Source organism: Neolamprologus brichardi, chromosome 12 (genome assembly GCF_056152115.1).
Source record: "Neolamprologus brichardi isolate AB-2024 chromosome 12, ASM5615211v1, whole genome shotgun sequence".
Classification (NCBI taxonomy): Eukaryota; Metazoa; Chordata; class Actinopteri; order Cichliformes; family Cichlidae; genus Neolamprologus; species Neolamprologus brichardi.
This window is the reverse complement of record NC_142115.1, coordinates 31,422,301-31,437,140: the sequence shown is the minus strand read 5'-3', so window position 1 is coordinate 31,437,140 and position 14,840 is coordinate 31,422,301. Positions and strand designations below refer to the sequence as shown.

At 37.6% G+C, this 14,840-nt stretch overlaps 1 protein-coding gene across 3 annotated transcripts in view; it reads left to right on the top strand.

The window, feature by feature from the left end:
* The window catches only part of ksr2 (kinase suppressor of ras 2), a 117,221-nt gene extending 102,895 nt beyond the window's left edge, over positions 1-14,326 (top strand). For 2 of the 3 annotated variants that reach the window (XM_006803865.3, XM_006803864.3), the window contains exons 20-21: positions 321-450; positions 4,257-5,462. In XM_006803865.3, the coding sequence (XP_006803928.1) occupies positions 321-450; positions 4,257-4,403 (277 nt within the window). In that variant the 3' untranslated portion in view covers positions 4,404-5,462. Of the gene's footprint in view, positions 1-320; positions 451-4,256; positions 5,463-12,931 lie in introns of those variants that run through there. The other variant, XM_035913410.2, reaches the window with a different exon arrangement.
* Positions 14,327-14,840: the final 514 nt, after the last annotated feature.

Here is a 14,840-nt window from a genome sequence, read left to right as displayed (position 1 = left end):
GAATGAAAACACCTTATTTGCACAGGGAAGGTAGCAAATGCAAATTTTCCATGAGTAGTAATTAAAAATGTGCTGTTTTTTTAGCTTAATTGTTTTTCAAAAATTTTAACTGACAAAAAGTCATCCACAAAATCATGCTTTTGCACGTATGCATGATCTACAGCTGCTTATTCATCTGTAAAAATAAAGTTTGTCAGTTTATAGTTGTGCTTGCTCTTGCCTGGATAAGAATCCTTCATAGGTGTTTTTTTGAAGACACTGTTATTCTTATGACCAGATAGTTTAAAACACTGATCCACTTTGCTTCTTTGTCTTCTCAGCACCATCTGGTACGAGTTACACGCACGTGAATGGCCTTACAAGAGTCAACCAGCAGAGGTGATCATATGGCAGATCGGCAGTGGGATGAAACCCAATCTTGCACAAACTGGCATGGGGAAGGAGATATTAGTAAGAACTTCTTTTTTTTTCTTTTTAACTTTTCACTATTTATGAATCACCTTTTCCTTCAAAATCAGCTGCTTTATAATTTTCGTGTTTAAGCACTCATTGAAAGATTTCCTTGCCTGATAAAGACAGGAAGGTCATTTTCACACATGCGGTACATCATCTGTCAGAGCTTTATGTAAAAGTGTAGATGTCTTTACTCCTCTGGCTCCCAGTTGCAAAGTTTATGTAATGCGTGATTGATCCCATGAGAGCAAGTAGCTGTCTAGTGTAATTGTCTCCCCATGAAGCACCCCTGCCTTAGCCAAATTGACTATTTTCAGAGAATGCATTTGGTGTGAAAATTCTCCTGCTGTGTGCTATTGTAAACCAAAATGTTTAAATTAGTAAAAAGATTAAGTAGTGTGAAAATTTTCAAAACATTCTTGAATTTAAATATTACGTTTTTGTCACTTTTTCTGTTGTTGTTAAGTAAATGAACTTGTGATTTTGCAGATTAAGTAAACTCCAAGTATAACTTCATTTTATTGTACCATTTCTGCTATCTGTCTGCTAGTCTGCACTTGTCTCTTAATAATAGATTTTCCTGAGTAGATGTTCTGTTGTAACGGAGCAAAGTATGTTTTCAGTTCATTTGCATAATTGTGTTTTTTAGTTCTTCCTGTTAGAATAGTGATGCTGTGGTAGCATGAATGGAGTGAGCTGTTGGGTTAATTGCGGTCCCCATGTTAGCACAGTCAGTAATGTACAGAGTGATACTCAGCTCAGTGCTAAAATGAAGACCTGTGAAGTGAACTGCTGTGCTGATGCTTGTCAAGCATGAGTCATCGCTTACCATTAAAGTTTCATGCCAGTCAAAGGACTAATGCATCTTTTTAAATATTTTATTAGGAAGTTAATTAGTTAACATTACTTTTGTCTACCTAAAGCAGTGAAATTGTAATATTACATTGTTTTAGTGTAAAAAACTAAATAGATAAAAAAAGAAAAAGAAAGAAAATAAAGACACACACACATATGTGTGTATGTGTATATATATGTGTATATATTTGTATGTGTATATATATATATTAGGGGTGCAACGATACACAAAATTCACGGTTCGGTTCGATACTTTGCTGTCACGGTTCGATATTTTTTCGATACAAAAAAAAATGTTCATGCCTTTTTATTAATTTGTCATTTATTAAATTTTCACGGCACATTCTGCACCACATCTCTGTGCGTTCATCATTTGTTTGAAGCCAGCTCACCTCCTGCAACCACTTTTCCGAGAATACACGCTTCTTTTGTGGTTCGGACTCCTTCTGACATTTCTTTGGAGGTGGAGGAACATCACAGTAATTGCTTAAAGGAGCTTCTTCGACATCTTTAAGAGTTCTAAACAAATGTCTGTCCTCCTCCAGAAAATCTTATGTACGCAAACACGCGTTGCAACTTCTTATCTTGTGCGCGTTTTTATTTTGACAGCGAATGCGCACCTGCGGACCACTTATGTGCAGCCCTGGTTATTTAGCTCGTCATATTGCAGCCACAGAAATTCTTTTGTCCATGAAACCATAAAGCTGCACTTTCTTTTTGCCTTATAGTCTGATTTGTCATAACTTTTCCGTTTTGTCACTTCTTCACCCTGACCTGTCTTATTTGGCTCAGCAGAACTAAAATATATATCCTGCTGCTTTTACACACGCACTCACACAACGCTCAGCGATTCTCTGCGCGATCAACCTCTCACATGTTTAAGCTGAGATTTCACTTGTCATGTTTGCATAGTAAGCTAACGATTGATAAGACGATGTCAGAGGAATTGGTGCGCAAATTATCATCACTCACCAATCAGTACTGTCGCTCTCTATACACAGTTCACGCGATTGCAAAGTGAAAGCAAAAAACAAGCGCAAATTCAAACGCGATTTCAGTATGTCACATATTGACAGTGGCCGATGCCAATGACATAATTACCCAGCTACATTTCCGAAAGAATGCAAAAGCATTGACATATATTTTTCCTTCCTACGATAGGCCGACGAGCAGAGCAGCCCGACTGGAAAAATCGCTAGCCCCGGGACGTCGGGCTAGCGATTTTGCGAGCCCTGTATCTGATTGAGGAATCACTCATCTTTGGAAAAGAGAGTTTATTATGGAGAAATGTCTCTTTCCAAAATAAAAGCTATACTATACGCTTCTTCTGGGCTATATTCTCAGCAGCATATTAAACATATCAGGTCCCCATAAGGAGAATCATGTGCTGTCTAAATGACTCGGTAAAGTTTGTAGCATGCGTGCTTGTTTTTGTCTGCTTCCACTTGTCTTTGCACTAGGATGATGTCGGTGTAAATGTGCAGTCATATTCGTTGTGTTTCCACTAGTGCTGTCAGCGTAAATCTGGAATGACGTTAACGTCACAACACGGCAAATCTCCGTTAACGAGCTACCGCGGATCGCCTCATGAGTGGGGCTGGAAGACGTCAACACATTAACGAGCTAACTGCGCTAACACACTAGTTCCCACCAATTGAGCATTGCTGGCACATCCAACATACTGTTTTACTTTTGTCCATGACACGCTTACCTTCAGGGTCATACGTCACATGAAAACCAAAATAGTTCCAAACGCCAGATCTGAATGAGGGTGGGGGAGGTTCAATTTGCCATGTTGCAACTAGCCTAGCTTCTGTCTCGCTAGCTTGCCCTGCGCTCAGTGAGCCTAGGCTGCACTGTCGAGCGCAGATCCACTGAGCGCTCAACACAGACAGCATCGTCAGAAGGAAAGTTGATAAAATAAATTAAAAATGTTGTATTGTTCGATACATATGCGTACCGAACCGAAAGCACTGTATCGAACGGTTCAATATCGATACGAGTATCGTTGCACCCCTAATATATACACACACACACACACACACACACACACACATATATATATTTCTGCCATGAGGTTAAATTTTTATTGACTTGAGTATATTAATGTTGACTTCCATGACATTCTGACTCTCAGGGCATGTTATATGTTGGGCTCGAGAAGAGCTTATGACTTTGTAAATACTTAAATTAAACGGTAATTAAATACCACATGTAGCATAAACACTTGACTTTCAAGTTCATCAACTTGAAAAATTAAAGGCAATCATTTGCTTTAATTTGTCTGAGTTCAGTCATCTTATTTGGGTTTACAGTAATGTGAGAAAGGCGACCGGAGACAGTGTCCTGATTCTCCTCACATTGTAATGAGTTTATGTGTAGAAACTGCTCAAGCAATCGCAGGTTGGATTCACCTGAAGTAGATTTTCACATGACACCAACAAAAGGTATTTGAAGAATGCTTTTAATTGAAATTGAAAAATCTCTGTAAAGATGACAGTGCGCTAATATTTTAAGGGTGTCACGTCAGATTTCACAGTCAGGTTGTAAACACTGTCCGTCTTTGTTTGAAGATTTTATTTGGCTTTGTCTTTGCATTCGTCTTGATAGTCCCTTATGTGGTTGTAAAGTTTGTCAAATGCCATTTGAACAAAAATATTTCTTTACAGATTGCACACTTAGGTTGTGTAGCCCAGCTTAAGGAACAAATTTCAATCTTCTTGGTTTAGCTCATATGCCAGCCAGCCTTGTTTGCATGTATGAAATGTAAGTCAAAACCATTGCTGGGTCTGCTTGTGTTACAGTTCACTATCAGATAATCAGGCCAAATTACACCAACTAGCTTCATGAGGTTTTTAGACAACCTGGACACACCTGTTTCTTTCATCACATAAGCATCTGAAAAAGATCAAATAATTAGGTTTTTTTTCTGTGTCTTTGCTTTCCAGGATATTCTGCTCCTCTGCTGGGCGTACAAGCCAGAGGAGCGACCCAGCTTCTCCAAGCTGGTAGATTTACTGGAAAAGTTGCCAAAAAGGAACCGCCGCCTTTCCCACCCAGGGCACTTCTGGAAGTCAGCTGAGTATGTCAAATAAGTTAGGGACATAAAACGGCAAACAATCAGCAAGTATAAAAAAGCAGCCGCCATAACTCCACATAAATAACCCACCTCCTTAAAGAATGCACTGAATCCAAAAGCCAGCCCAGTGATGAAAACTGCCCGTGCTGTGTGTATTTTCATGGAATGTTGGCATGTGTGTGTACAGATACGTTGACTGTCCAGTTTCTCAAAGCAGTCGGGACTCATATTTTCTTTGGTTTGATTCACACCATACTGGATATATTTCCTTTATCTTTTTGTCTTTTACTATTGACTTGTTCCCCGTCATTATATTTATTTCTTGGCTGTATCTTGCTTGTAATTTCAAACAGATCACGTCATCCTGGACTTAAAAAAAAGTTTTGAACAAATGTTGTTTTTTTGTGGGTTTTTTTCCATGTTTTATTCTCGTTTGGTTCGAATGAGTGTAAACGTTGTACATCACATATTGTATATATTCATTACATTATGTTGCCATTCCTTATGTCTGTCAAATGTGTAGACCATTTTGTCAGCGTTACCTCATTGTCTCATGTGTGGATGTCCAGGTTTCATCTTTGTCTCAAATGTTTTGTCTAACTGAAAATGCCCTTTTATTTACACCGTACCATTTGAATGTGAAGAAGCCAGCATCCCTGTTTGTGTGGGGATGTATTGGCCCAGTTCTTTGATGGGAGACTGTTCTCTGATCAGCCTGTGCTTTGAATATTGCCTGTGAACATAAGCTAGATGTTTGAACAATAACAGCCTTTGGGAAAAAAAAGAAAAAGAAAAAAAAAGAGCCACCGGTCAGACCAGGAATCCCCTACTTGACGATGTTCTGTGAAATTGCTGACACTTGAAATGTAGTTTTCGTCAGCTGAACTAATTACCTTTCGGTAGTGCTATCACTGAGCCCCCCCAACCCCCCCCAAAAAAAACATTCCCCAGTTCCCATAAATCACTGTATATTATTTTTCTTTAAATAGATAATGGCAGATAACAGTATAATATAGATCGAAAGCTTGTTACAGTGTAGTCGGTACAGTAATTTTAAGTTATTTTAAAGTTGTAGACCCTAATCACAAAGTTTTACAAGTTACACATTAGTTTTCTCAATATGTGTATCCAATGGAAATGATTTAAAAAGCTTAAAATCCCCATCTCTGCACTGAAGTGACTGTTGGACATGGATTGAGGAAAAATGTGGCTTCTGAAAAGCAAAATAAAATTTAAAAAAGGTTACAGAGTTTCTTAAAAGCAGTGTTGCAGTCACTTTGAAACTGAACGCTTCAAATAAATTCTTCCTAATCTTGAATATTTATTGAAATCCCTCCCTCTGCACTGTTCTCGGATGGCAGGTTTTAAGATCTGCTCTTCCAAGCCGAATAAATAATCTTGCAATCAGCTGTGTGTTCAAAATGCATTTTACAGGCAGCTTGAATGCATTCATATCTGAGAAGAGATGGATACAAATGATACGTTCTTGTAAGATGTAGGTAATTAAAGCCGGACTTTGCAACTGTTGTTGAGGAGTTACGAGATAATGCTAAAGCTACTTCTTCCAGTATTGCATAAATTGGTAAATCTGCTTTTTGCTAATGTCAGCCACCGTAAGTTATGGTTGCACCACTCTTTGCATTGCTAAAAAAAATGATCATTTGTAAGATTTTAGTTAATTCTCAGCTCATATACAGAGTCAGTGTGGATTTTTTTAAGCTACCTGCTCCTTATGAATATAACAGAAATATGGCATTCCTTGTGAATGCAAGCAGATAAAATGTAATGCTAAATAATTTATACAGCAGGTGGCATACACCTTCCTCTCTGATGGTGACTTAAAAATCTTTGTTTGCCCTTAGATGTTGTTTTAAATATACCTGCCATCAGATGCTATAAAAGTTCTAAAGGATAAGAAAAACTGGAGCAGTAGAAAATGAATATATGTCTTTATTTGCTGTGATAATTGGCAAGATTTGATAGTGTTAACTTCTTTGCCAGGTTTATTGTTTAATTAGACATAACAGCTTTTCCATCTGCGTCTATGATGATGGCTTTGAATGGGTTATTTTTTGACAACAACACTGGTATAAAGTTGACTGTGGAGCACATTTAAAAATAATCTGAAACTTGCAATCATGTAACTTAAATCTGGCTGAATTTTCCCTTTAACATATCAGGAAAAAAATAAATAAAACATATCAGGATGCTGAAGACCACCCCTGGCCATTTTTCTACTTCATACTGTATATCAAAATATATTTTAAATGTATGTTATAGAGAACTAGCTAAGTCATATCACCATGAAATTGGAAGCTGTGGCATAATTTGAGCTGTACACTGCTTGATTCTGTCTAGCCACGTTGAATAGATGGAGACAATCCAGTCATGTTAAATAGCCATTTTCACCTCATTATATACACATCTGCCAGTGTTGGAAAATGCATACAAACAATCTGCTGCTGTTTTTGGGAGTCTGTCTGTCTATTTTGGAATTGCTCAGATTCAAATATTGTAAGTGGATCATTTATATTTGTACTGTTTACAACTTTAAAGTGCATGAGATGGACTATCAAAGATTGATTCTTGTTAAGAAAAAAAAAATCCTTCAATACTATATATAAAAAGTATGTGAGCATTTTTCTGATGACCTGTTGTCCATTGAGCAGTTTGATCTCAAATTTTACATCAGGCTTTGCAAAACTTTTCAACGGCTTTGTTCGAGAGAATGATTGTTGCAGCATATTTATAGATTACATAAATGATTATACTAGAATTAAAATTTAAAAAGTTACGACCTGTGCACATGCTAAAGTTGACAACAAACCGACTGGACAACAATCAAAGATATAACATTAGTGCCAAGTGTACATAACAGATTGTAGACAATGTTTTATCGTCACTTGCCGTGATAATAATATTCCTTGTGAACTTTTTGAACTTTTTCTTTTGAATGTATAAATTGTGTTGTGTTTTTTGTTGCCTTTGTTATCTGTTCATTTTAATTTATTTCCTTCATTTTCCTTCTAATTGCATAAGCATTGATGCTGTGTTGTTTCTTTTCCTTGATTCCGTCCCTGTAATGTAGATGATAGCTCCAAAAAGCTTGTATTTAATGATGCCTTATGGTCCATGGCTTAGTGATGAGTAGATTTTGATCACAAGCTCTTTTATTTGCACTCATCCTTTAAAAAGTGTATGACAATAAAAAGATGTTTTCATTTTGGACGTTTTCTCTTTCTTTTATGACATCTTTTATCTTAGTCGACCCTTATCCATATTTTATGTTGGTTCAATTTTTTAACACATCTTCACAAACAAATGCACTTCCTAAAATTCAGTCTTATATAGTAAAAGTAAAATGTAGATTTCGATGATCTGCTCTCAATTTCTAATAAACTGTCATAATAAGATTGAAATATCTATTTTATATAATTTGCAGGCTTATAAGATGGCTGTTAGTCACATAGAACAGTAGCTTTAGTCAATGTGCTGTTTCTATGGTGGAAAAATAATACAGAGATGAAGATAAAATATCAATGAACCATCGCAACTCTTAACATCCTGTTTTTATTGTAAGATGCTGTGCAGTGAGATAGTGCCAAAGCACGCAGCCACTCTGCAGGTGCTCACAAGCTAAATGAATTCTCTAGTTGTTGAATATTCCCAGCTGTCCATCCTTTGGAAAAAAAAATAACTGAAGCAATCTGCAGCACACAATTGGAGTGAAAAGCAATTTAAAGCGATATTCTTTCAAGAAAATCTTGTAAGAATAGGCTAAAACCAACTTCACATCCACAACAAGATCTATTAAATGAGCCATTATTTTAAGAGGTTAAAGACATCAGTTGAAATCTACAGGTTTATTTCTACTTTTTCTACCAGTGAACTGTTTCCATGACACCCATAAACTAAGTTTAGCTGGGTCTGTCATGTGGAAATGCCTCAGCCTGCATGCAGTAAGATAACAACACAATCCATTGCCCTTTTTAGAAAATCAAAAATAAATGGGTAATTCATTAAAAGTCCTGGTTCGATCCCCCAGCTCTCTCTGTCCTGGTCGTTGTGTCCTTGGGCAAGACACTTCAACTACCGCCTACTGGTGTTGGCCAGAGGGGCTGATGGCGCGATATGGCAGCCTCGCGTCTGTCAGTCTGCCCCAGGGCAGCCTTGGCTACAGCTGTGGTTTGCCTGCACCAGTGAGTGAATGAATAGTGGAATTGTAAAGCGCTATATAAATGCAATCCATCATTAAATAATGTACAACCCCAACTCTAAATGAGCTCGGATAAGTAAAAATAAAAGGAAACTGCAGTGATTTGCAAATTTCATAAACTCCAATTTAAATTTCATGGCAGCAGCACATCTCAAAAAAGCTGTGATTTGGTCATGTTTACCATCCCCTAACAGCCATAAACATCTGTGAACGGACTAATTGTTGGAATTTTGGGTGAGGAATGCTGTCCTATATGTCTTAGGATTCAAGCTATTCAGCAGTCCTAGGTCTTTTTTTTGTATTTGTGTTTCATAATGCACCAAATGTTTTCAGTTAGTGAAATGTGTGGACAGCAGGCAGGCACTAACACACACCAATACTATCAGAGACGCAGACTTTTGAACTGAGTGCTGATAATAAGTCAGATGATCCCTCTCCTCTGCAGTCCAGACGATGCAGTGTCTATGCGTACCAAAACTAATTTCCAATTTGGATTTGTCTGACCACAGAACAATTTTCCTCTTAGCTGCGGTCCATTTTAAACAAGCATATATGGCCCAGAGAAGATACCAGTGTTGCTGGATGATGTTCACATATGGCTTCTTCTGTGCATGATGAAGCTGAACATTTACAGGTGCCATGTCGAACTGTGTTCACAAACAGTGTTTTCTGGAAGTGTTCCTGAGCCCATGCAATGATTTTCATGACAGGCTTAATGCCTGTTTTTAATGCAGTGCCACTGAGGAACTGAAACTCAAGAGCATCTGGTATTAATTTGTCTCTTATCCCATGTACACATAGATTTATCCCGATCCTCAGAATCTTTCGGTGACATTATGTACTGTAGGTTATAATTTACAGTCATTGCAAGTTTATGTTGAGGAACAGTTTTCTGAAATTGTTCCAGAATTTGTAATGCAGTTTGGGGTTGTTGTTTTTTTGTTTTTTGTTTTTTTTTTTGCAGATAGGTGAACTTCTGCCTGTTTTTACATCTGAGAAACCTTTCTTCTCGAAGATGGCACATCATTCTGTTGCCAATTAACCTTATTAGTTGCAAAGTGTTGCTACAGCTGTTTCTTTTTTAGTACCACTTACCTTTCCAGTGTTTTGTTCTCCTATCCTGACTTTTTTGAGATGTAGGGTTGACATTAAATTTAAATTGAGCTAATATTTTTCTTAAATTGGTGCATTTTCTCAGCTGAAATATTTGATGTTTTCTATAATCTACTGTGAATGAAATATGAGGGTTTTTTGGGAAAGGACAGCAGACTGTATCAGTTTGTCCTTGTCTTGAAGTCTTTTGTCCCCTAAAATGAAAAGAAACCATTTATTTCAAAGGCTGTAGGAAGGCAATGATGAAAGATCCCCATGGGCACTAACATCTGACTTCAACCATTCTTGATGAAGATATCAAGATAATAATCATATAACAAAGGTCGTTGATTTCAATGAACATTTATCGTAACTTTTCACAACTCTAAACTTATATACATAAGTATCTGTGGTACTTTTTTGTGTACCTTGGTTGGAAGCTTATTCATAGCACATTTTAGACAAACATAAGGAAACCAAGGATATTGAATATATCAACTTTATATACGCCAGAATTACTTTGAACATGTATCGTGGCATTCATGTCAGTGAAGCTGTTCCAATAGTACAAAAATTCTTTCATTTATTTCCAGTCTTTCGTGCACAAACTGGCATACTGATGATAGTGTGTGCATGTGTGTGCAAGTATCTGTGTCATACAGTGTCAGACCTGTGACTCACTGGTTGAATAGGCAGAATGAGTTAGTGAGGGCATGGAGCAGAAAAATGAAATGATAGATAGGTGGACAACCAGCCCTCCTCCTCTACATCCAACATTAAAGTCCAGCCTCAGTCACCGAAGTGTAAAAAATCCACATCACCCAATCTCAGGAAGGCCTGAAGCCCACCAGAGCATGAATGTTTGGTTTCTGTCGACATTCTTAAAAGTGTTAAAACCTGATAAGGTTCGGTGCATTTCTTGTTATAGTATACGGACATAAGAAGCAAAAATAAAAACATCAGGGATTCACAAGGTCATTAAATTAAATATGTTCCTTTGCTGTGATTATTGTGGATAATCCACTTAATGGCTATCATGATAAAATCCTAATTAAAAAAAGAAACAAAGAAACAATGATAACACAGCTCATTAACAAAACCTAAAGGAACAATGGATTTGCAGGCTTAACAGCTTTCTAAAGTGATACGCAAGTTCTTGTAAATACTAAGTTGCAATTCTTTCTGTGCTCAACATTTCATAAATAAGGTTTGAAAAAGTTATTGTCAAGACTGTATAAAAGCAAGTGGATGCTTTTATATTAAAATAATAATTTTAATTTAATTCAATTAGGAAAATATTCATTATTATTGGGGAAAAAAATCACATTCCTGTTATAAATGTAAAGTTATTTCCTTTAAAATAAAATGTTTTTCTGATGTTTGAATTGGGTTGATACCTTTGATCATGTCTTCGTAATATTTTGTCCATCATCTTCATTTTTTATTTATTCCATTTTGAGATCGTTGTACTTTCAGAGCTAATATAGGACATAGGAAAATATACTGTAAGAGCAACACGGCTGCAGGTAATAAAACTAAAAAATGCTTTCCATATACTGAATATTAATGGTCCTCATGGCAGCACAAAACAGGAACCATGCACTATAATAAAGGGAATGGAAAATTATACACTATATTCTCAGCAGAATTTCAATGAAGTTTAATTGCAGAGTGATTTAGAGGGTGTAACCAAAGATGTATTATGAGAATTGAATGTGTTTCAAAATGACACAAAAATCACTGCAAAGGTAGCTGCTCTTTTGGTGTATAAGCTAAAACAATTTTTCTCCCTAAATGATTGGCTATCATAGAAGGATACAGAAAAACTGTGGTCTGGGTTAATGCAGAAGAAATCCAAAGTTATTTGCAAAATGTGTTTATTTATATTTAGCCCCAAGAACAATTTCTCCATAACCTCAACCAACGTGCCATTCTTGGCTAAACATAGTCACATATGGTATACGATCCACCCCAAACTCTTCCCATTCAATCGTTAAAAATAGGGGTAAAAAAGTAAAAATGTTGCCACTGAAATGGATCCAACCACCAGTTGCGTTGCACCTAAACGTGCAAACATAGTTGCGTCAAAGCCTATTTGTCATGTAATGTTCTTCTTGGCACTTCATTGGCTTAATGAGGCTAATTATGCCAACTCTGTGCTCACCTTTGGAAATATAATATATATACAGCATAAATATTTTGAAAATAGCACATTTAGATTAGCTCTGTCACACAGCCTCCAAGGACTGCAGGGCTCTCTTTATTCATTTAAAGACACCCACATGGTTTATTATGCTGGAGATGTATTTCATTAGATCAGGGGTTTGGAAGACAAACAGAAAGAGAGAGCAGAAGAGCTACAAAGTGTGCCATACAATGAGGATGTCCTAAATGTTTAGCTTGCCTGAGCCAAAAGTCGTGCCAGTCGTGCCAGTCGTGCCAGTTAGTCATTAAGCTTTGAAGCTTAACCCCCCCCCCCCCCCCCCCCCCCCCCCCCCCAAGACAAAATAGACTGGCAACACCTGTGTGTAAGCACTAAATCCCATGCAAAAGTGGGACTCATTCAGTAGGGAAATAAACTTAAAACTTCTATCATAAATATTCCCGTCAAATGAGGTGAAAATGTCTAAATAATTGCAACCAGCAGGGTAGTCTGTGTGACATGTTTGGGGAAGAAGTTTTTGGTGGTCAAACTGTGGTAATTTCACATCATGCTCAAGAGCCTGAGAGTGGTTCACTGCCTGACATCCACTTGGCAAACCCACACTGGTTGAACTGTAGATCCCAAAAATAAATCTTACATAATCCAAAGGATGGAGGATGTGACCCTGTCTTCCCCTCCAGCAGGCCCTATGCTGGCCCATCTGGCTGATAATGTGTAACAACAGTGCTTCTCACAAAGATCCATTGTCACTTTCATGGACACAAAGTTTATCTGCACAACATATAGAAATAGCCGCTTTAAATCTGCTACAAGTCTGAAGGCACAAACCTTCACATCTTGACAGTGCATCAAGATCTGAAGACTTACACCAATTCTGAAAAGTGTCAGTATGTGACAACTTGAAAGAGACTGTTTGGAATACAGTTCTAGGATGTGTTTAATTTGATTTCCATGTGTTCTGCATTGTTAGATGACAGCAGTTAGACATCTAACAGTGTGGACTCCTGTGATGCTGTGTGTTAAGACGGAGAATTTAATCTTGTTTTTGTTTTCCTTCCCCTTCCTGCTCCAGGCTGTAATGGAGACATCGATGGGACAGTGTCTTTGTGTGAAGCTCGTCCTCAGCTCTGCTCACATCTGCTCCACCGCCTGCCTGCCTGCCCTGCCACCCACCTACCCACCCTCTCTTGTCCCACCTTGCTTCCACAACCCCCACCTTTCCTGCTCCTTCTTCTTGCTCCAGCTCTTACACGTTCCCCCTCATGCCTGAATGGACCCTTTAGCGGTCAGTATTGGCCCACTTTCCCAGAGTGGGTGACAAAACACACCGCAGACTTTCAAACAGAGAGGCCTTTCTCCGCTCTATGCCTGAAGCCCTTCCCTAAAACACCCTGTGTCTTTCTGTTGAACACTTTCAACAATCCATACACCACCATTCATGCTACGTTGCAACTCATTTTCAGCTGCAAGTATGTTCTCCAGTATCATGACTGTGCAACATATCCTTCTTAGCTTTTTAAGCTTTGCTCTTGGGGGACATTTTCACGGCAGCTCGCTACAAAATTGTTAACTGCAACATTTCATTTTGCAAGTTGTTTTTGGTTGTTGTTGTTGTTGTTTGTTTTGTTTTGATATTTCTGACACTTTAAACTGATTTGTAAATCATTTTTGAAGGCCCTAATCCTACCCAAATTATGTATAATTTCCACTTCACCACTTGATTTTTCATTTTTTTCTGGATTTCTGTGCTAAACCAGCAATAGTCCCACACTTAAGCTAACAAACTTGGCCTCTAGAAATACCAATAACATGTTTCAAACTTGCCACAAAGAATGCATTTCTATAAAACATACTGAGAACGATGAAATAGAACGTCTGCAGCAAATGAATAACTCAGATGTAATATGACACAAAGCTTTAGTCAGTGTTTAAAGAAAAAAAATCGCTGTTTTGTTTTAATTTAAGGGCAAAATGTCTTAAAAAAAACACTGTAAGGTCTGCTCTTATTTAACCCCATGCTGTCACTGCTAAAATACAGACGTAAATGCTTGCCTTTGGCATCACAACTGCAATATAAATTATAGAACAAAACCCACCATCAACCCCAGCCATGCGGCACTTGCAGATTATGCCAGTACATACATGTAGCACTACTACAAAATGTAGTGCTTCATACACTTGACATTGCCTGTACGCAGGCTTCAAGAAAGGCAGTGATCATGTTTCATAAGTTTCCATATGTAAAATTTCTAAGAGGGTTGATGTGATTCTTAACATCAAACGTCTGAACATTCTGCACACAACTTGTGGCCACTAAGCAGCTGTATCTGTGCAGTTGGGAGGTCAAGTGCCTTTTTCAAGGACATCTCAGCAGCAGGGGTTAGGAAAGCAAAAAGGTGACTCTTTTTTGTCACTCATATTGTCCCAGTTGATTTCGGGCATTTCTATCTGAATCCAAATGTGAGAATTTTACCAGAAATCATCACATCAGACAGTTTCTGTTTCTCTTCTTGCACAGAGAAATTATAGATTGAAAGAAAGCTTTGCATTTCCAAATCTAATCCAAGATTTTCAAATTTACCAGGCAAGTTTGAACAAGTCACTGCTTTTGAAAAAAAAAAATGGAGAGGTGCAGTGCTGGTGGAGGGAATCAAACCTTCCAATGAGAGCATCTCAGTTTAATTGATTCCATTACATGGTCTACTAACTTAGAAATCGACACACCCATTTGTCTGGAGTGACAAATTAATCTCTTCCAAGTAAGTGAAGAAGAATGGAATGAATTCCAAAAACTCCATACCCACGAGACGAATGTTAAAACACCTCTGCTGATATTCACATCCAGTGAAATGAATGTGAGTCTTTGCTTTTCTCTGACAGATTTGCTTCTACAATATTCGAATCTGTGAGTGATGTTTTTTGAAGCTGTGTACATGCTATGTGAGCAAATTACAGAGACAAAAAAATGTGCTATTTGGACA